Raw genomic sequence first — 22,736 nt, forward strand, 5'->3', positions numbered from 1 at the left:
CCACGTTTACAGTCTTGATGCAAATGTGTGGGTTACAATCAGGGATGGTGCCCACGGCTGGGCGTGGTAGTGGTTAAATACATGATTCAGACCCACCTGATTTTGAGGAAAGGACCAGTACAATCAATACTGCACATCTTGGTAAAAGGAGTTTGAGGAGATGGATCTGAGAGTTTAGGTCAGCTATGCTTAGGTGTACAAAAGCAACTCCCTGGGACTCCCATCCATACACAGGCCATTGAAACCTGACGTGTCTCTCTTACCCCCAACTCCATTTCCCATCGATTCCAGAAGAAGTACGGGCATTTCTTCTGAGACAGCAAAGAACTCCTCCTAAGGTTTCTGCTTTCCTAATTAGTTATGTATGAAGTTTAACAAGAAAATCCCTCCAGGGCCGCCTCCAGGCCAAGGATCTTAAACAGAAATGCTAGCTTGATGTCTGCCACTAAGTTGTGTAATCTTGGCCAGCATCAGCTAAAGGCACACATAACACGGCCGTGCTCGGAATGCAAGATGACCGCGAGGATCCAGAGGGCGCGCCATGCAAGCTCACAGGGCTGGGGGCCACCTGGGCCCGCGCGTGCAGCCAGGGGCTTCCGGCCGCGGCCCCGGCGCGTGGTCTGCGCGCGCCCGGCCGGGCGTGCGGCTGCGGGGAGGCTGCGTGTGTGCGCAGAGCGGGAGCGCAGTCCACCTTCCCGCTTCCGAGCTGGGTGCGCGCGGAGCACAGGAGGTGAGTGAGAAGGGCGGCCCTGCAGAGTCTCCGAGGCGGTTGAGACCTGCTGCTGGGTGGCGGGCGTGGCCACTGGACCTGCCTTTCCTGGAACGCGCCATCCTTGTAAACGCCTAGAGCCCGGCAGCTAGGCCGGAGGCACCGGCCACTCCTTTGGAGCGGAGCGTGGCCCAGGTAGAGTCGCCCCGCCTTGGCGCTCGGGCTCGGGCCTCGGCGACCAGCAGCTCCCCGCTTCCGGTGAGCGCGGGAGAAGGGGCCCAGTGGGGCAGTGAGCTACGCAGAGGGCCCAGGCCGCGGCCGCAGCCGCAGCCGCTGGTTGTCCACCTTACCTTGCGTCGCCTGTGCGGGTCCAGCCACCGTCAGATCCGGGTAGCGACCCGGGGCGTTTGCAGCGGTGCGGAGGAAGAGGACGGGAACGGTGTTACGGTATTGGTGGGCCCCTAACAGGCCTGCGGCGAACGCTTTCTTGGAGCTATGGGGAAGGGCCCCGGCGCAGAGCTGTCGGAGGGATGGGAAAGGAATGTGAAAGTCAATGGGGAATGAGGAGAAGGGGCGGGGAGAGAAGGAAATCCCACGGGGCTAAGGCTACAGGATTCCTACAGGCGGTGTTAAGGAGCATACAAGGCGTTTTAAAAGGATTCCTAGAGGTGCAACGGAGTGTCACTTTTCCAAGCAGGAAGGAATGATGCCATCCTCAAGCACGGGTAGTCGTTGAATTCAGTACCCGTTCACCTTCTTACTGCTGGATTTAGGAGGAAGGTTTGCCGGTCTTTCATGATTTTGTTTCCTCTGCAGTTTGCACAGAAATTTTGTTTCCTCTGCAGTTTGCGTTTAGGAGGTGGCTGTGTTGTCGGAAAAGCTGTCAAGGAAGAAATTGCCAAACCATGTCTTTTTTTCTGTTTTCAGAGGTAAGGAAAATTTGGGTTTGCAGTGTTTGACTGGGAACAAGTTTTTTAGCTTCTCCCAGGAGGCTTAAGCAAAAGAAGGGCGCTGAATTTGTGCTCTTAGTATGTGTCGATGCTTGATAAAAGCACAAATTATCGAACATGTATTAGTCTGTAGAAGAGAACTGTTTTTTAAGAGATAAGAGACTAACATTTTTTGCCCTCATAGACTAAAATGTTCATGCAAATGAATGGCCATATTTTTTTTTCTGTTCTTCTGTTCAGTAATTCACAGCAGATCTGAGTGTTTTAATTAAATTATGGAATACAGAAAATAACAAAAAACTTAAATTTCATCTGGAATTCCACAGGTGAGTTCATCTTATAACTTATAAATTATCCTAATTGGTTAATAATGTCCGTAATAATGCCCTTTACAAGGTTTAAGGATCATTTATGTAGCCACGAAGTTTTTTGTATATTCTAGTATGATTCTTTCATCAGAGGATTTGAAGAACTTCAGCAGTGAAACTCTACTAAGCCATTTTGGATAATACATATTTTCTGTCTTTTTTCTTGCTTAAAAAACAGAGACAAGGCCTCTTTATGTTGCCCAGGCTAGACTAGAACCCCTGGGCTCAAATAATCCTCCCACCTTAGCCTGCAGAGTAGCCACGACTTCAGGTGTGTGCCACCTCACCCGGCTCTAATAATATATATTTTTTCTAAAATATTGAAGTACTAAAATACCATGGTTTTTCAGGAAAACCCGATAACTATAAAAAGTTAATTCAGTTGGTCATATTTAACTTCAAGTTCTGACTCAACTCCCTTTATCCCTAAGAAAATGCTCCATTGAGTACTTTTTCTCTTTCGCCTTTGGATGGATGATGTCTCTTTTTGTGCCCAGCCTCCAGCTTTGTTCCATCCACCATTGGATGATGCAGGTAGAACTCCCTTTTCGGAAATGCCTTTGTCCCTTTCACAACTACATTGTGTCCAGACCAAATAACCTTTTAGAGGGATGGATCATTGTTGCTCACTGTGGGGTAAACTCCCACTGTGTGGTAGATAGCCACATGGATGGGGTCAAGCATGTGGGATCAAACAGGATACTCTTAATGACCTTGCACAACAGATGCATTCAAAAGTTACAGTTCATTTAACAGCAAACTGTTAGGCAAACATCTCTCTTGGGACTATGGATAATGCTTTTATACTAATAAAAAAGTTGTATATTATAAATATTGATTTGCTTTTGTTACCAGGCCTTTTGGCATATTGTGAATTAGAGGCTAGGGGAAGATGAGAGGATGAGCTAGAAATACGGCAATTTGTAGGGGCACATCAGCATGGGGAAGGAAGATGAAGCTACAGAACATCTGTAGGGTAGAGCCCCAAGTGCCTGAAGGTTGGGAGATTTGGCTGGGCAGATAACGTGCACTCCTTGAATCTCTGAGATATTAAGGAACTAAAAGCTAGAGTATCAGTTTCCCACCCCATGTAATTGTGACTCTGAATACAGGTAGGTAACTAGGATCCCATTGTCTGTGGCTTCTCTTTCTGTGTGTCTTACCTAGAACTGTATTTAGCTGTTTTGTTTCCAGAGTTTGTTTTCAAGAATGGAGTTACCACTTTCTATGCAAAAGCAGAATGGCGTAGCTGAGACAGACCCTAGGGCCCACAAAGAAAATATTTACTATCTGCCTTTTATGGGGAAAAAAAGTTTGCCCACTTCTGGAATAGAACATGGATTTCTGCTAAACTCTCAAGCTGTGCATTTTGAACAGTCTCATAAACGTTAGAATAACAAAGTCCTCCTCTGAAAGCATTTCACAAGTCTGCAGCCACCTATTCCTGCAGCATGACATGAGGGCTCAAACTATATCTCATATCTGGAATTATATTTGACTACTATTTTGGTTACAGACTTTGTTGTTGAGAATGGAGTTACGCACTTTCTAAGATAAAAAGTTACCATCAAGTTTTATCTCTTAGCATTAAATAGTTCCTTTCTCTATACTGATACAGGCTGTAAATTTATGCCTCTATTGGGCACTAACACATTCTGAGAGTGCAAGCTCAGTTCCCTGCTGTGGATTTTGGTCACTAATTTAGAAACATTTGAGCTGGAAAGCCTCCCCCATGTTCTCTAGGTGGGCTTCACTGATGACGTTCGGTATGAAATGTGTAGTTGTGAGTCTTCCACCATGCTCTGCATTGAGTGTCTGCAGCTTGAGAACAGGGCTTGTCTGTCTGCTTCCCAACTGCTACACCAACTTCTAACACAGGTCCAGAACACCGAGTGAATGAATGAAATACCCTCAGATGACTAAGGCAAAGGTAATTGATGGCTTAACTAACAAGAATGGTAAAGATCTGTAATATTCTCAATTTAGGGTAGTAATGGGAAGAAATGTTAACTAGAGCAGCTCCCTGATGCCCTTCCTCCGGTGGATAAAGCTGTTTGTAACAAAACAGACACAGAAAGCCCAGCTTTCAGGGCAGTCTTGCTACTGTTCTGCCTGACTTGTGTGATCTTTGCTCCAGTTTTCCTAGCTCCCTGGACCAGGTTGACCTGTTGGCTCTTCCCACTGACTGCTGTATCACGTGGTGCTCTCCAACTACTCACCCCGAGTGTAAAGGTGTGTCTGCTTCTGCTGCATTCTTTGCTTCCCACCCAGGAATCTCAGGAGGCTGTGACATTAGGTGTGAGGGTGGTCTCTCCCAGGGCACTGTGCCCTGGCAGAAGGAACTTGGCATTTGGAGCTGAAGGGCTTGAGTTTGGATTCCATGTCTTCCTCTACCTGGGCTGCACTGTTCCCTGAAAAATGGGATTGATGTTAACACAAATTTAACAGTGTCATGAAATGTGCTTTGTGAATTGTAGTTAGAAGCACTGTAAACTTGTATAGTGTCCAGAAGTTCACTATGCCTTTAAAAAAAAAAAAAGCCCTGCTAAAAATCCTGATGTGTATTGCAAATTATTAAGAGTGATTTTTTATGCTTTTATTGGAATATGCAGTAGGGCAGAAGCAAAAAGAAAATTGCAGCTAAATTTTCCTTCTGAAGTCCTGCTGCTTTTGTTTGCTCCTCATTTTTCTCAGCCCAAACCCAGAAATCCGTAAAAGATTCTGCATGCCACAACCCAGAAATCTATCAGAGATTCTCATATACAGGGATTGTTTTACCTACAAGAAAGTAGTTTGTTTGCAAACAGTATATATAATATGTCTTACTTACATGTGTCTTTAAAAGTCAGGTGTCTTCTACCTCAGCACACGGAAGCAGCAGGCTTCCATTTTAACGAGGCTTTAATGAAAGACATTCTCCCATATATCTTAGAAGATACCTGAGGGTGGTAGTGCTGCAATCAGCAGGGTTTCAAGGGCAGAATTGAGAAATGGTAATGGAGTATAGGTATTTATACTCACTGTCTACCTAAAACTGTGTGACAGCTACAGAGAGTGGTGCTCGAGGTGGGCTTTTTCTTAAACTCAGTAAATACTTCAAATTCATTCTTAAAAATTGAACAATTTAAAATATGCCAAAATGAAACCTTTTCTATGAACTACATTTTAAACGTCAATAACAAAGTTGTAGAACCTTGTAGTTAGAAGGGACCTTTGACATTTCTTAGAATAACACTATTTTTGGTTTCTCATTTGCCTAGTGATACTTACATATTATTCAAAATAATTTGAAAATCTCTACCATGGCCCTTCTAAGTTTTTCTTGCCTCCAGAACAGAACATCCCAGTTCCTTCAGCCACATGTCATGCAATCCTTATGCAGATGATAAACCCTTCACCAAACGAGTTACCCTCTTCTAACTTGTCAGTGACCCTTTCGAAATGGAACTCATATGGGGCTATGGAATTATGACCCCTTTTGCCCAGATGCTTTCTTGAACCTAGGAGTGTATTGGCGAGTGTGTGTGTGTCTGTGTGTGTTAGAGAAGGGGGACACAATCTAGTATTCACTTGTAGAGTTTCTGTTAGCACTGCCATTCATTCACAAGTACTTGGGAGTGCTTCCTATGTGCCAGGCACTATGCTAGGTGCTGGGGACACAGTGGTGTGCAAGAATGAACATCATCTCTGTGCTGGTAGGGCCAGATGGAGCCTGATAAGTAACCTAGCCCAATGCCCTAAAATTCTGTTGAGGAATAATTCCTCAAATTCAATGACTTGCCTCCCTTCCAGAACTAGAATCCTTGTTTCCTAACTGCCCAGTTATTCCTTTACATCACCACCTTTTATCATATTGGACTCATACTCAGCTAAACCATAAGGTCTGTGTAGGCTGCTGTTAAAATGGCCCCCCATCCTGCTCTTGTGCAGCTGGTTTTTCGAACTCTGACATAGGACAATAAATGTGTTCCCATCAAATTTCATCTTGCTGTCTTTAGCTTTTTCTCACCTGTTAAAACCTTTTGGATTGTAATTACATATTTTAATGAATTTGTCATTTTTTTCCTGTGTTTTTCTTGCCTACAAAATTGAATAAGCCCATATTCCTTTGTCTTTAATTAGAAGTATGAAATGAGAAAAGGCTAAAGATAGACCTGTGTTTTTTTTCCCCAGTTTGACAAAGATGCTCCAGTCAACCTTAGAACATCAGCAGGAGGGCAGGTCTCTGGCACTTTTGTGCAACACTATTCCCAGAGTCCAGCACAAGGCCAAGAAATGTTTCTTGAACAAATGACTGCATGAAAAATACACTGGCTATGATGGATCAGCCGATTTTTAAGCCATCTAACCACTGTCATTACTCACATTTTCCCATTTTGTTCAGAAGGACTTTAAGTGCCCAGCTCTCTTTACAGAGAAGCTTGATTCTTAGGTGTTGTCTAGGAGCTACCTTGATCTTCTGTTGAAGAACCCTATTGAAAATGGGGCTTAGGTTAGTTAAACAGAGCATTTTCAGGGAATCTCTTCTAGCTCCTGATGGTCATTGCATTTGTGTCATAAGTGTTCACTAATGTTTACAGAGTCTCAGCAACATATTCAGGGTTATTTGGAATACGGATTACCATTAGTCCCTTCAGGGATTTCTCCATTGCCAAAAAGTGAACTTGTTGGGGAAGACTTGTTGAAAACTGGGTGAGGATTTGGAAGAGCTCAGTATGATTTGCATGGGAATTGGACTAGACTTCCCTTTCTTGAAAGTTTCTGGTTTAGCCACTCGAATAGCTGGCATTACAGGCATGCACCAGTATGCCTGGCTAATTGTTGTATTTTTAGTAGAGACGAGGTTTCACCATGTTGCCAGGCTGGTCTTGAACTCCTGGCCTCAAGCAGTCTGCCCGCCTTGACCTCCCAAAGTGCTGGGATTACAGACATGAGCCACCATGCCTGCGCAAAAGTTTGTGGTTTAACTTTGACAACTCTTCACCTCTGAGGAAGAACAGAGGTGCTGCACTATGAAAGTATGAAGACACCAGGCCAGTAGGATAAAACAAGGCAGGAAGGAAGCTTTTGTAGTGCAGTGGCTACAGACTCCACTTAGGGTGGTGAAGATAGCCGAGTTTTCAGTGCTTGGCTCTGCAGGCTCTGACACCCTGACTAGTGAACAGGTGTCCAAATCTCAGGCTGGTTAGCCGAAAGATAAATGTTATAATAATGGTTCCTACTTCGTAAGATTGCTGTAATCATCAAACAAATGGAAATACAAAACATGCTTACTACAGTGCCAGGACCAGGCAAGGACTATTGCTAAAATTTTGGAGAGAGGGGAGTATGAAGAAGTTGGATAGAGTAGAAAGCAGGTTCTTTTTGATGTAAGCCTTTGTTTGCCCTGACAGAGGAAAGTATATTTCATTTTTACGTATTATCAAATTAAGCAAATATACCAATTGCTATTCATTCAGTAAATAAAATTTCCCATTATATGTCCAGCTGTATGCTCCAAAGTAAGGAGAAAAATGTAAATCATATCAAATATGCACAATCCTCAAATAAAGTAGCCTGACGCCACTTGAATATCACACGCACTACAGCTGGAAAAGGTTCTTGTATTTTGCAGCTCCCCTCCAGTTCCTATAAGTGCCTATGGCGAGACTTTTGACAGTGTGAGTGGTGCCCAGAAAAAAATGATGTTCACTTGTAGGAAGACTATGGGGCAGAAAGAAAGATCCCGGGAGGGGGGAGCACATGTGCAGAGGAGGAACCAAGAAGTGCGCATTTGGCCTTGTGGATCTCTACTAGTAGTTCTTGGAGGCTCGTATTTGCGGGATAGCAGAACATCAGGCAGCGGGAGATTCTAGGGGAAACAGAATCCTTGGACTCTAGGAGAAGACTTACTGATTTGGAAGGAGAAGGTGGATCCACTAAGATTTATTTGCATGTTTAATTGTATTATAGAGAACGTCATGCCATGTAAGACACATTTGGGAGTTAGGAGCAAAGTTTGTAAAGGAGATGTAGACAAATAATATTTGTAGAGGAAGCATATGGTGTGGACTCTAATAATAGCAGCAATACCATCTACTTAGCCCTTACTGTGTGCCAGCCCCATCCTAGATGTTCAGGACGTTTTATTTCATGTAGCTCTCCCAGTAAACCCCACGAGAAGGTATTATTGCTCCCATTTTACAGATAAGGTAACTGAACCTTAAAAAGATTGAGTAATTTGCTGAAGTGAATTTCATTGCTTCTCAAACTTCAGTATGTCCACAAGGCACCTGTTAAAAATGTTTCTGATTCACTAGGTCTGGGGTGGGGCTTGGGGCTTTGCATTCCTAATACACTCCCAGGTGGTGCCCATACACTTTGGGGGAGGGGTCTAGGCATCACATTCAAATCACCTGGGAGCTTTAAAAATACTGCCACCTGGTGCTCGCTTTGACAGCACATAAACTAAAATTACTGCCACCTGAGCCCTGCCATGCTCTGAAACTCTGATTTAGTTGGTCTGGCATCCAGCTTTGCTTCCAATGTTTTTCAAGTTCTTCAGGAGATTGTAATGTGTGCAAAGTGAGAACCACTGGGTTAAAGAAGAGGGGAAAAAAGTAGTGGTCAGATGGCACTGGCTGTGTTTATTTCTATATAATCAGGGGAGGTCCTCAAACACAAAGCAGCAGTGAGTTGTGAAAATAAATAGATGTGTAATTGATGAGTCTAATTGAATGGTAGAGTTTTATATTGCTTTATGAGTTAATGTGTTTAGTTTGAAAGGGTACTGGTGAAATTTCCCTCAAATATGTGAATTGATACGTGAGTTATATAATAAGGAATATACATGATTGATGTAATGATGATTTGAATTAAACTTAATATGCACAGGACCTTTTTTTAGGCAATTAAGATTTCCACTCCCTTTGCAGTATTTTATGTAGAAGAAAAGTTAGAATGTTGCAAAACTGACAGTAGTTTGGTAATTATCTATAAGAGTTAGCATATGGATGATCCTGAATCTAGCATGCTGGGACCTAAAATGTAGCTAAAATTCGTTTGTTTTTTTTGGACCTTTTAAAATGCACATGATCAGAGTTAGCATAGCCTATTACAATAAGGTTTTGTTATTAGAAGAGAGCTGTTGAAAAGCATAATCTAACAAATTCAGTTTACTTTTGGATTCAATTTATTCTTGGCAATATTTACTAAGTGGATAAAAGTACGTTACCAAACCATTTACAAAGTATGCGAATATTACAGAGAGCCTACTATGTGTTAGACACTGGAAATATGGCAGTGAATAAGGTAGGTCAGGTTTTCCCCCTCTTCAATCTTACATTCTTTTGAAGGGAACAGACAATAAACAAATAGAAATAGATTTTTAAAAGTCTAGATAGGGTTAAATGCTGAGAAGGTGTTAGGTTTAAGTCCCAGCTGATGTCCGACAAGATGTTAGGTTTGAGTCCCAGCTGAGGTCCGAGGGGAGTGGGTGGATGGGCGAATAGCTGAATGAACACTCAAGGGGCTGTAGGCAGGTGAAATGTAGTTTTATTCAGCAGCTTTTTAATCAGCAGCTTACTTACACTAACTCTTTCTCACAGTTTCTTTATCTTGGCTGTTTACTTCAGCTTTGTGGCTCCTCTTATGAGCCTGCTCCTGCTGCCCCCACCCTTTCAGCTGCACTCCCTGGCCTACAATGCCGGCATCAGGGTTAGCAGCCTACTTTTTCCCTCTGGACATAAGTCCTCTTTCCCGAGGCGACCCACTCTCCCTTACAGGGGTCAGTAGCATTACTCTCTCTGGGCATTAGTGCACCCCCAAGCCATGTCAAGCCAACTCAAGCCCTGTGCACAGCATCAGCAGGGCAGTTATACCTTTTACAAACAATAGCGGCTCAAAGCCAAGTATAAACTTACACAGACAGGTTATCTAACAAGTTAAGTATGCGCCTGTGCCCTAAACTTGCTAAGTCAACTTTGACCCGAATGTTCGCCTTGACCTATTCCTTAACCAAAGCACATTCATGTACTTTATGGAAGGGAATAACGAGGGATGTGATAGAAAATAAGTGCTGGGAGAACTACTTGAGATAAGGGGTCAGGGACGGACTCTCCTAAGTGACACTGTGCTGAGATCTGAGGCATGAGGAGCCAGCCTTTCCAAGAACCAGCTTTTTGGTTGGAGGGGCAGAGTAAGTGCAGGCTCCGCAAGGGAGCAAAATAGTTGACATATTCAGGGATAAGAATGGGAGCCAGGCTGGGTTTGGTGGCCCACATCTATAATCCTAGCACTTTAAGAGGCTGCGGTGGGAGGATTGCTTGAGTCCAGGAGTTCGAGACCAGCTTGGGTAACATAGCAAGACCCCATCTCTATATATTTATATATGTTTTTAATTAAGAAAAAATTTTAAAAATCAAAAATAATGGAAGCCATGTGGTTGAAATAGGATTGGGAGGGAGTAGTAGTAGCAGATGAGAAAGAGGCTTATATAAACCCTTGCAGCCAGAGACTTAACAGATCTTCATAAAAAATGTGAAACATTGTTGCTGGCATTGTGACACATGCCTGTGGTCCTAGCTACTGGGGTGGATCACTTGAGGCCAGGAGTTCGAGGATGATTGTGCCTGTGAATAGCCACTGCTCTCCAGCCTGGGAAACATAGCAAGACACATCTCTAAATTTTTTTTTTTGATGTTAATATTGTTATTTTTAAGCTTTTATTGTCTCTGTGCTTTTTTGGCATTCCCTAAATTTTCTGTAATGAACATAATATTACATTTGCAATTAGAATAAATATATTTTTTAATGATTACATTTGATTTCTTTTTGCAGGAAATAACCAACGTTTTTGCACTCCAGGAAAGAGTTTCGGGTTATTTTGGCTTAAATAGTTGTGCCGTTGTAGTATCTCTGTTTGTTTTCCTGGAGTCTTTGCATTTGAATACCAATACCCCCATTTATTTTCTAGTGACCTCCAGTATGTTTTTGTAGTAAAATTAAAAAGTGTGTATCTGCATGAATGATTAGTTACTATTCTTGTTAAAAATTTGTATTTTAGGTTTTAAGGGTAGGAATTTTGAGTCTTCCTTGTGAAAATGATAAGGCTGTGATGCTGCTATACTGTTTATATCAAGGTTCAATGGTTGCAAGAAATTAAAACTCAAAGCAGCTCTGGTCAGAAGAGCTCCTTAGCATAGGAAGCATAGCGAGCAGGCAGCACACTCCCTGGGATCTAGCAGCCAAGAACGTGAGATCTGGAGTCTTGTTTGAGTTTGTCTCCACCACTTACAAGCCTGTGATTTTGAGCATATTCTCCCTAAGCCTTAGTTTTCTCACCTATTAAAAGGGGATAATAGGGGTTTTTAAAGCACCTTAATTCATGGGACTCTCATGAAGATTACATGATCTGGTGCCTGGAAGCAGTTACTGTTGCCATCTCCTGGTACCATTGTTAATACTCATTAACCCTGAGTGCCCACAGTGATACACAGAATGACTGACTGGACTGCTAGGCTTTTAAAAAATGTTTGTAATGAAGTATGACATGCAAAAAGGTGAGTGCATAAGTTGTAAGGTGAATTGTCAGAGTAAACATGGCTACCACCTAGAAAGTCCCCTCATTCCATCCCACTTATATTTCCTCCGTCTCCCCAGAGGTTGCAGTGTCCTGAATTCTAACACCATAGCTTAGTTTGCCTACTTTTCAACTTGGCGTAAATGGAATCATAGTGTCTATTCTTTATGTGCTTGGCTTTTTTCACACAACATTGTGGTTGGCAGATTGTCCATGCTGTGATGTGGTGTGGTAGTTTGTCCATTTTGGATAATGTGCTGTTATATGGATTTCTGCCTGCTATGGTGGGTGGATATTTGGGTTGTTTCCATGTTGGGGCTATCATGACTAGTGTGCTGTAATGACCTTTCTTGTACATTTTTTGAGGGGGGGCTGCCATTAGAAGGACTTGAGCCGCCACTTGTATATTTCTTGATGTCCTTGACATACATACACATTAATGGTGAGTGTCCTGCCTCAAGTGGGATTGTTGTATTGTGGGGCACATAAATGTTCAGCTTTAATAATTCCTAAAAGTTGTCTGAAGTAAATGAACCAATCTGTATTTACTCCAGACTACAACTACAATTTTTATGGTTTTAATAATTCACAGAAACTGACCTCTTAAATCAATAAATACAGAGACCTCCTAAGATGGGGTTTCCAAAGGTGTGGAATACAAGTCTTGACAGAGGCTCTGAAAATTAAACCTATTAAAATTGGCTCGTTGTTCACAGAAATTTGAGAAACATTGCATATTATATCCTTTTCTCAGAGAATGTACCTTAACATACTAAAAACTCTGAGAAGCCCTCCACTAAAAAAAAAAAAGAATAGTTTAGGCTGGGTGTGGTTACTCACACCTGTAACCCCAGCACTTTGGGAGGCCAGGGCGGGTTGATCATGAGGTCAGGAGTTCAAGAACAGCCTGACCAATATGGTGAAACCCTCTCTGTACTGAAAATACAAAAATTAGCCAGGCGTGGTAGCATGTGCCTGTAGTCCCAGCTACTTGGGAGGCTGAGGCAGGAGAATAGCTTGAACCCAGGAGGCAGAGGTTGCAGTGAGCCAAGATTGCACCACTGCACTCCAGCCTGGGTGACAGAGCAATACTCCATCTCAAAAAAAAATATAATAATAATAATAATAGTTTGTTTGAATGATTGCTGGTTGTTTGGGCCCACGGAGCCTTTTTGCGTCTGTAACACCTGTAGATAAAACAGAGATACAGCCTGTGATTGTTGAGGCATTGGGAAGGAGACGGCCATCTTTGGCTGCTGTAAAGCTACAGCATTTAATAACGGAGGTGCTGATTACCCCCTCTTTGAAAGTGGTGCTTTCATTGATGGTTGAAGCATTGGTACACTTAATACACTGGAAGCTGGAGGTTTTCTGAGCTTTTCTAGTATTTGAGATGTTTTTTCAACTGCTGCAGATCAACCCCTAAATCAACAAGTAATTACTGGTGGCCTGCTGTTCACCCAGCATTGCACTAAGTTGGTGGGATAGATAAGAACTGTTTGCTTAATGGAAATTGCTTATAGTATAGTTGGCAAATTCATGTGTAGTTAATATAAGCACAAATTTATCTTAAAAAAATTTTTGTAGGTATGGGGTATCACTGTGTTCCCCCAGGTTGGTCTTGAACTCCTGGCCTCCAGCGATCCTCCCGCCTTAGCCTCCTAAAGTGCTGGGATTATAGGTGTGAACCACAGTGTCAAGTTTATCTTTTAGAAAATGGAAATTATTTTTAAGTTGTAATTTCTTTCTTGACAGTGATTTGTGGCATTATTTAAGAAGTCAGTAATAAAACAATAGCATACTTCCCTGTTGGGCCTTTTCATATTGTTTTCTATTCATCGCTATTGTTGATTCTTCTTTCCGTCCCTCCTTTGGGACGTGGAAGTTAGAACAGTGTCAGGGTCCTTGTAGCCCACTACTCAGCTGTCCTAAGGAGGCAGGCCAGCTGCCGTGTGCTCTCACTATCAGGAAATGAGCCAATCCGAGGTCTCTGGCCAGTCTGATTTCTGTGACACACACATGCTGTGAACACAGGGGCCATTTCAGTTGAGCCTTTGTGTATATGGCTGAGTATCATTTTAAAAATATGTTTATTGATTGATGGTTGTACATATTTATAAGGTACATGTGATATTTTGATACATACATACAATGTGTAATGATCAAATCAGAAATTTAGGATATCTGTAACCTCAAAAATTTAGCATTGCTTTATGTTGGGAATATTCAGAAACCATTAAGTGCTCTTGGTCCTGGACCAGGCTCTGTGCTGACTGGTTAACCCAGGTTCTTTCCATTAAACCTCACAATAATTGAATTGGTTTTGTGATGCCTGATTCATAGCTGAAAAATGAAACTTTTGAGAAGGTAACTAACGTGCCTAAGGTCATACAACTAGTCATTGTTGCAGTCAAGATTTAGGGTGGATTGGCTCTGATATCCAAAGCATTTTTATTATGCTTTTTTCCTGTTTGTTTTCGTAAACTTAAAATACAAAGAAAACTAAACATTAGAGAACACCTATATTTCCATCGCCCTGAATTAGCAGCTGTTAATTATAGTATAGTATTTGTGACCAGTGTTTTTTTCCCCCTTTAACCACATGTTCCTTTCATTCTTCCTGCTGATGGGTGTGGTATGTTTTCCTGTAGTCCCATTAAAATCATTATTCATAGTTGCTTCTAAAGGTTAATCATTTCTTGTGTTTTAGAATTTTTATAAATGGTAATTTATACATGTATCATTATATAACTTGTTTATACTCAATGTTTTATTTTTGAGAGTTAAATTGATGTACTGTGTACAAATCCAGTTCATTTAGCTATCATATGGGATTCCATTGGAAGACATACCAACTTTTATTTATTATCTTATGGACATACATTTATGGATTTGATTGCTTTCTTGTGATGTTCCTTAGCTTTTCTTTCTATCCTCTGTATTTATTGTAAAATTTGATTAGATTCCAGTTAAAAATTACATTGTATCTCATTAGGAGATATCTAATATGTGTTTGTTCTATCATTTATGATGTTAAGATTAATTATTGGGTTAAGAGTGGTGACACCCTGATCTTCTAATGTAAAGTTTATATTTTTTCAGTTCTTGCAATTAAAAAGTAATCTTCATGGTGTTACTTTGGCGTCATACAGATAGCCAATTCTCCATCAACCTTGTATTTATTATCAAAACCCTGATGAATAATCATCAGTAATTTCATGAAAGATTGCAAAATTACAATTTTCTTATTCTGTCATTCCATCTATAGTAGTCCCTGCTTATCCATGGGGGCTATGTTCAACACCCTGTCCCCCAACCATGCCTGAAACCACTGTAGTACCACACCCTACCCAAGGAATGCCAAGGTCACCTTTTCACTTAAAGGAAGCACTTTGAGCTTCTCTTTGACCTATCTGAATTGTCAGCATCCCTACTTTTCTGCCTTGGGGCCATTATTAGGTAAAATAAGGGTCACTTGCACGCAAGTACTGAGATACCATGACAGTGAATCTGATAACTGAGGGCTCCTACGTGACTAACAGGTGGGTAGCATATATAGTGTGGATAGGCTGGGAAGAGGGAGGATTCGTGTTCCACCTGGGACAGAGAAGGGTGGTGTGAGATTTTGTCATGTTACTCGGAACAGTGTGCAATTTAAAGCTTATGAATTGTTTATTTCTGGAATTTTTCATTTAATATTTTCAGACTCTAGTTGACTGTGGATAACTGAAACTATGGTCCAGGAAACTGCAGGGGTGATTGCTATACATTTCTAATTGGCATTTTTCTTTAAAACATTTTTAAATTATTTATTTTTGAAGCAGGATCACACTTTGTCACCCAGGCTACAGTGCAGTGGCACAATCACAGCTCACTGCAGCCCGGACCTCCCACCCCCAAACCATCCTTCTGCCTCAGCTTCCCAAGTAGCCAGATCACAGGCTCATGCCACCATGCCTGGCTAATTTTATTATTTTTTGTAGAGACAGGGTCTCATTATTGTTGCCCAGGCTGATCTTGAACTCCTAGTCTCAAGTGATCCTCCCACCTTAGCCTCCCAAAGCATTAGGATTATAGGTGTGAGCCATGATACCTAGCCTATAAGTGGCATTTTTCTATAAAGAAGAGCTTTTCCTCTTCAATTAGAGCTATTTGCTTCCCCTGAACTATAGATGATTCTTTAAAGCAGGAAATTAAAAATGCTGTCTTTCCTCCATCACCCCAGTAATTTTCAAGTAAGAGATTGGTATAGTAGCTCCTGCATTGAAACGTTTTACATTGCTCGTGTGCAGTGCAGATATGGTGTTCTCTTTAAATTTATGGATGAAACAAATTGTGTATATGAGGATTTTGAGCTTCTAAACATTGTTTTTGTTGTTTTTTTTTTATTTTTAGTAGAGACGGGGTTTCACTGTGTTAGCCAGGATGGTCTTGATCTCCTGACCTCATGATCCACCCGCCTCGGGCTTCTAAACAAATTTTTAGGAAATTTTATGGTTTTTAACTTTTTTAAGTGTTTTCCATATTTTTTGCAATTGATTTATAATTGTGCTGTGGTTAGAGAATGTAGCCTATATTATTGTTTTTAAAATTGTTGAGAAGGCTTATGTTACCTAATATTATTAGTTTTCTTTTTAAATGTGTTATGTTGTCTTAAAAATGAATGTTTCTATTCTTTTTATTAGATGAAAGGTACTAAATGTTTCATTTGATCAAGATTAATATTATTTGAAACATTCGTATCCTTTTTTATCTGCTTGATGTATCAGTTACTTAGATGTATTAAAAATCTCCCATTATAAATTTTCCCATTTATACCCATACTCTTCAGGTTTTGCTTTATGTATTTTGATGATATGTTTTTATGGTTATAGAGTTTCATGATTGTTAAATTATCTTTTTGGATGGTTTCTTCTATTAGTAATAACATCTCCTTTGCCCCTTATTAATGATGTTTGTTTGTTTATTTATTTTGAGACAGAGTCTTGCTGCTCTGTTGTCCAGGCTGGAGTGTAGTGGCAGGATCTCAGCTCACTGCAACCTCTGCCTCTCAGGTTTAAGCAGTTCTCCTGCCTCGGCCTCCCGAGTAGCTGGGACTACAAGTGTGCACCACTGTGCCTGGCTAATTTTTGTGTTTTTAGTAGAGATGGGGTTTTGCCATGTTGGCCAGGTTGGTCCTGAACTCCTGACATCAGGTGATCCGCCTGCCTTGGCCTCCCAAAGTGCTGGAATTATAGGCATGAGCCACCATGCCCAGCCTGAGAGTCTTTTTTTAGTAGATAAGTTTACGTTTCCTTAATTAACAGCACATTTAGATTTATTCCTGCCATCATCTTTTGCATTTTCTGTTTGCATGCATTTTTTCTTTTTCTTTCCCATTTTCCTACCTTATATGGAATAGACAGATAACTGACTTTCTTCTATTTCTCAATCAATTTGGAAGATACGTATTCTATATTCTTTCAGTGATCAATGTAAAGATTAATGTACATTCTTAAATGAACTTTTTAGCAAAATGTGAAGGTTTATCCATATCTCTTTGTTCCTTAAAATATACTAAGAATGTTAGCATATTTTAATTTTCCTGTGAAACATCTTTTTGTAGCCATCATGTCATTTTTACCTAGTATTTTAATTACATTTTTTAACCACATGAAAAAATTTTTTGCCCCTCCCTCCTTTTCAGGATAATCTATTTTGATAGTAAGAATCATTTTAGAGAACACAAATAGGATGGAAATGATGCCAAGGGTAGAACCACAGCTGATAATAACAGCTTCTGTTTGTTGAATACCTAACACAGGCCAGAAGCTTTGCATATATTATCACTAATTTGCACTATATTAATATCTTCAATATAGATACAGGAAACTGAGACTTCAAGAGATACATACCCATTCATCCTGGCTGGTAAAGGATGGAGCTAGAGAGTGGACTTTAGTAGCTGGCTTTGGAGCCACGTGTGTTGTAGGTGACCTAGTCTGTTCCGGCCAGTTCTTTAGAGTCCGTTCCTCGCTTTGGACTAGATAGTTTCACCTCTCTTTGCTGCTGCTTTATTTTATTCATGGGTCCATAAATGATAGACATCATAACCGTAGTCAACATTCTCACATTTAGAAACTATGGCTTATAGAATGTGTAAAAAGTAACTTTTATAATAAGATTTGCCATTTTAAGTTCTTCCCATTGTTGAAGAGTAGTAGGGCCTTCATCATCCATATGCAATTTATAAATGACACCCCTTACAACACTTTCCTTTGTTTTTCCAAAATCTGTTAAAATCTGCTGATTTGTTAGAATGAGATACTTGTTGTAATAAATGTACAAGTCGTTAGTGGCTGAGTTGTAAATGGTGCCCTCAAGGGTTATGTAAATGCTCAGCCAGGTGAGGAGAAAACATATAAAGGCAGTGTTAATTTCATAATTCTTGTTCTCAAACTATTCCACTTCAGGCTTTTTTCTGGGATTGGCAGTGTATGGCTAGTAAAGGGGATAGGGGAGGATAGGAGGTGGATGGACAGATCTGTATTTTATCCTTTAACAAATGGAGATAGCATATCAAGCTTCAGTGTCCATTGCACTCCTGCCGTAGGCCTCACTTTGTCTTGCACTTTGACTCCTGAGAGAAAAATTGTTTTTGCCAACAAGGTCATAGAATGTAAGTGGAGAAGCAAGACACATACACATGGAACCGAACTGGAGAGAGTTTGCTAAAACATTACATTCCGTTGTGTGGGTTAAAATATGGAAAGCATTACATACAGAAAAGATAATTGTGGCGAGACGTTATCAGGGCAGGTAAGAGATGACCAGATGAAGAGAACAAGGAGCCTTGAAATCCTGTTATTTTCATATGTATTAAGAGATAGAGGGCCTGTATGTCCAGAGACCCTAAAGTTGACCCAAGGTAGAACCCTTGGTAGACCAGCCTCCCCATAAGGACATTAATGTCCATTCTCCATAGTGAATTCCAACTTTCCAAGAACTCTCCCCCATATAATTGTGGGTAAAAGCGCACCTGCCAGCAGCCTCCTTAGCCCACCTTTCCTCATGTTGTTCATCTGTCCCTTATGCTAAAATTCCTTAGCATTTGGTGTAAACAGTGTGTACTGCACTGTGGTGCCATGTTTACACGTTGTCTTGGGATTTCTTCTTTCTCCTGTCTCCTACTTCCTTTGGTCTCCTTAGTGCCTGGTCTTTGGAAGTAGAAGATGTCCAGTAAACACACATACATGAATGCCTGCAGACTGAAGTCTGTGCCCGTGGTGCAAGGAAAGCTCTATGGAATCCCAGATTATAAACCACCCTCTGCCTTGAGATCAGGAACAGAGCTGAGGCCTTGCCGTCACTTTACAGTCTGAATGTTCTATGCCTCCTCTTGTCTCAGCTAGAGCTTCTGTGTAAAAGCAAGTGTTCTAGGAGTTTCCGTCCCATGATTCTGATTGGGTGTGTGATTTCTGAAGAGGTTGGAATGGGAAATGTGGAAACTTAGTACTAAGGACGGGCCTTTGATTTAAACAGTTGCTGTCCAGACTAGCATTTGAGTTTAACCAATGAGGTAAAAGAAGGGATAGGTGGTGTTTGGGGCAAGTAAAAGCTGTTTCATAGTCAGTGTTTGAAAACTCAAGAGAGATGATCCTATTTGTGTCTGGAGGACTTGCCTTTCAGGTGAAGAATCTCTACCTTATCCCACATCAGCAGTCACTAATAATAGAATAATGATCACTATAGGGTTTTTCTTATCCGAATTTGCTAGAATCCATATCAGAACACACAGCTGAGAAAGACCCTTCGTTTATTTGGGCATGTGGCTAGTAATATCCCCTTGAACTAAATCCTTTTTTTATAGTTAGGAGATACATTTTATTTATTTGTTTTTATGGTAGATTTATTTTTTAACCCCATTACCCATCTCTTTCTGTCCCTATCCTATCTGCACCTAGGATAGAATTATATTTAACAGTAACCTGTTAATTTAGATAGAGTAGGATAACTCTACTCCAAAAATAATCAAAGGATGTCTAACATTGGTCTTGATGTAAGAAGCTAAAATAGAGTTTTGGTTACTGGTATTTATTTGCTTATAGTTAAATGAAGTAGATTCAAGTCAGGACTTTTTGTTTTACTCTGGAGATTTTGTTCTACCCTTTCTCCTTGAGTAGATAGTCAGATGTCTTTTGAAAATGTGTTTTGGGTGTGGAATATTAACGCAATTTTCGATAACTCTTCCAGAACTTTCAACTCGCGTGCTTCTGAGCTGCTGTGGATGGCCCTGGCTCTCTGGACTGTCCTTCCGAGTAGGATGTCACTGAGATCCCTCAAATGGAGCCTCCTGCTGCTGTCACTCCTGAGTTTCCTGGTGATGTGGTACCTCAGCCTTCCCCACTACAATGTGATAGAACGCGTGAACTGGATGTACTTCTATGAGTATGAGCCGATTTACAGACAAGACTTTCACTTCACACTTCGAGAGCATTCAAACTGCTCTCATCAAAATCCATTTCTGGTCATCCTGGTGACCTCCCACCCTTCAGATGTGAAAGCCAGGCAGGCCATTAGAGTTACTTGGGGTGAAAAAAAGTCTTGGTGGGGATATGAGGTTCTTACATTTTTCTTATTAGGCCAAGAGGCTGAAAAGGAAGACAAAATGTTGGCATCGTCCTTAGAGGATGAACACCTTCTTTATGGTGACATAATCCGACAAGATTTTTTAGACACATATAATAACCTGACCTTGAAAACCATTATGGCATTCAGGTGGGTAACTGAGTTTTGCCCCAATGCCAAGTACATCATGAAGACAGACACTGATGTTTTCATCAATACTGGCAATTTAGTGAAGTATCTTTTAAACGTAAACCACTCAGAGAAGTTTTTCACAGGTTATCCTCTAATTGATAATTATTCCTATAGAGGATTTTACCAAAAAACCCATATTTCATACCAGGAGTATCCTTTCAAGGTGTTCCCTCCATACTGCAGTGGGTTGGGTTATATAATGTCCAGAGATTTGGTGCCAAGGATCTATGAAATGATGGGTCACGTAAAACCCATCAAGTTTGAAGATGTTTATGTCGGGATCTGTTTGAATTTATTAAAAGTGAACATTCATATTCCAGAAGACACAAATCTTTTCTTTCTATATAGAATCCATTTGGATGTCTGTCAACTCAGACGTGTGATTGCAGCCCATGGCTTTTCTTCCAAGGAGATCATCACTTTTTGGCAGGTCATGCTAAGGAACACCACATGCCATTATTAACTTCACATTCTACAGAAAGCCTAGAAGGACAGGATACTTTGTGCAAAGTGTTAAATAAAGTAGGTACTGTGGAAAATTCATGGGGAGGTCAGTGTGCTGGCTTACACTGAACTGAAACTCACGAAGAACCCACAGACTGGAGACTGGAGGGTTACACTTGTGATTTATTAGGCCCTTCAAAGATGATATTTGGAGGAATTAAGTATAAAGGAATTAGAGGTTTTTGCTAAAGAAATTAATAGGACCAAACAATTTGGACATGTCATTCTATAGACTAGAATTTCTTAAAAGGGCGTTACTGAATTATAAGCTTACTAGGCTATAAAAACAAAATAGTGTGGAGTTTTATTTATTGAACAATCTAGTCACTTGAAGGTTTTGTGTGTATCTTATGTGGATTACCAATTTAAAAATATATGTAGTTCTGTGTCAAAAAACTTCACTGAAGTTTTACTGAACAAAATTTTACCTGTTTTTGGTCATTTTAATAGGTACTTTAAGATGTTGCAGTATTTCACAGTTATTAATTATTATTTAATATTACTCCAAACTTTCTGTGTTTTTAAATGTTTTGACAATTTCAATACAATATAAACAGGATAGTGAATCATTCTTTACATTCAAACATTTTCCAGTTACTCAACTGATCAGTTTATTATTGATATATCACTCCATTAATGTAAAGTCATAGGTCATTATTGCGTATCAGTAATCTCTTGGACTTTGTTAAATATTTTACTGTGATAATATAGAGAAGAATTAAAGCAAGAAAATCTGAATTATTGTCTTGTTTTTAAAAATATAGTCCCTAGTATTTTTAGAAGTCACTTAATCTGTCTCATTTTTCCACCTGGAAATTAGGAATAATGTAGAATGCCAGGCAGTAATTTCCTTTTGGAAAGGACTCTGAAGGCAGAAAAAAAGGGAGAGAACCTCATGGGCAGAATATTATAAAAAGAGTGTCGTATTCCAGCATTTGAGTTGGAAAGAGAAGATTGAAGACTGAAGTTGCATTATTAGTCTGCCCTATTTTTTTCCTTTTAACAATCAGTTTGTGAATAAATAGGAAAGAAGCTGCCGCTGTTACGAGTTTCTCATCAAGATGAAAGCCCTAATGTGTAAAGTCAAATCTGACTTAAATTTTGTGCTTTTGTAGAAAGACATTTCTTCATGTGGTGATATATCTTTTGTTGGACCTGCTAATAGTAGGTCAAAGAGGAGTACTCCTTGTCCCCTATTCCTGGGATTATGCAGTTTTCTTTTTAGAGTTTATATAGGGCAAGTGGTTATTTTTTTCTGAATTATAGGATGGAAAAAGATCATATCCTTTGTCAGGAAATATAAACTTGAAAGGATGTAGTCAGCTCTTGTAATATTCATATTTATGATTGTCCTATATGAAAGACAACTTCAGTTAAAACTGTAATGTGTGGTTCTCTATAACAAGGCGATTTCTGTTTCCCAAGGCTCAGACCTAATCCAGTTATATTAAAATCAGTTAAATGAAATATTCTATGGAATCGATCTATGCCCTTGTTAATCTCCATCCATATAGGAGTCACTTTCTTTAAGACAGATGGTGGTAGTTATTTTTGTGGCATGGTTAGATTTGACTGGTTTTGCAGAAGATTATAGTCATGTACTGCATAATGACATATACAGTAGTGATCCTATAAAATTATAATGGAGCAGAAAATCTATTGCCTCATGATGTTATAGCCGTTGTAATGTCATAGCCTAGTGCATTACTCACGTGTCTGTGGTGATGCTGGTGTAAACAAACCTCTTCACTGCCAGTTGTATAAAAGTACAGCACATTCAGTTATGTACAGTACGTAATACTGATAATGACAATAAATGACACCGGTTTGTGTATTTACTTTACATC

At 40.3% G+C, this 22,736-nt stretch overlaps 2 protein-coding genes across 23 annotated transcripts in view; one reads left to right on the forward strand and one right to left on the reverse strand.

Moving 5' to 3' along the window:
- The window catches only part of NMD3 (NMD3 ribosome export adaptor), a 182,379-nt gene extending 181,227 nt beyond the window's left edge, over window positions 1-1,152 (reverse strand). For 5 of the 6 annotated variants that reach the window (XM_017955739.3, XM_021934690.2, XM_021934691.2 and 2 more), the window contains exon 1: window positions 1,060-1,142. The gene's annotated coding sequence lies outside the window, so the exon portion shown is untranslated. Of the gene's footprint in view, window positions 1-1,059 lie in introns of all 6 variants that reach the window. The other variant, XM_031663607.1, reaches the window with a different exon arrangement.
- On the forward strand, window positions 581-22,732 carry B3GALNT1 (beta-1,3-N-acetylgalactosaminyltransferase 1 (globoside blood group)). Of its 17 annotated transcripts, none has more exons than XM_021934699.1 (6): window positions 581-730; window positions 1,555-1,638; window positions 1,900-1,985; window positions 3,771-3,957; window positions 4,165-4,259; window positions 19,819-22,732. In XM_021934699.1, the coding sequence occupies exon 6, from the start codon at window positions 19,853-19,855 to the stop codon at window positions 20,846-20,848; it is 996 nt and encodes a 331-aa protein (XP_021790391.1). In that variant the 5' UTR covers window positions 581-730; window positions 1,555-1,638; window positions 1,900-1,985; window positions 3,771-3,957; window positions 4,165-4,259; window positions 19,819-19,852; the 3' UTR covers window positions 20,849-22,732. The 17 variants fall into 17 exon arrangements, with proteins under 17 accessions (XP_021790391.1, XP_021790393.1, XP_021790386.1 ...); XM_021934701.1 differs by having other exon boundaries at window positions 3,906-3,957; XM_021934694.1 differs by having other exon boundaries at window positions 3,771-4,259.
- The last annotated feature ends 4 nt before the right edge of the window (window positions 22,733-22,736 follow it).

Source organism: Papio anubis, chromosome 2, assembly GCF_008728515.1.
Source record: "Papio anubis isolate 15944 chromosome 2, Panubis1.0, whole genome shotgun sequence".
NCBI classification, from domain to species: Eukaryota; Metazoa; Chordata; class Mammalia; order Primates; family Cercopithecidae; genus Papio; species Papio anubis.

What these genes read in the sequence shown, in the direction of transcription:
- B3GALNT1 (XM_021934693.2), top strand. Translation starts at nt 1,505, where the DNA reads ATGATTTTGTTTCCTCTGCAGTTTGCACAGAAATTTTGTTTCCTCTGC. An exon ending in CTTTTTTTCTGTTTTCAGAG is followed by an intron (nt 1,639 to 19,818) that starts GTAAGGAAAATT and finishes TAACTCTTCCAG; the next exon opens with AACTTTCAACTCGCGTGCTT.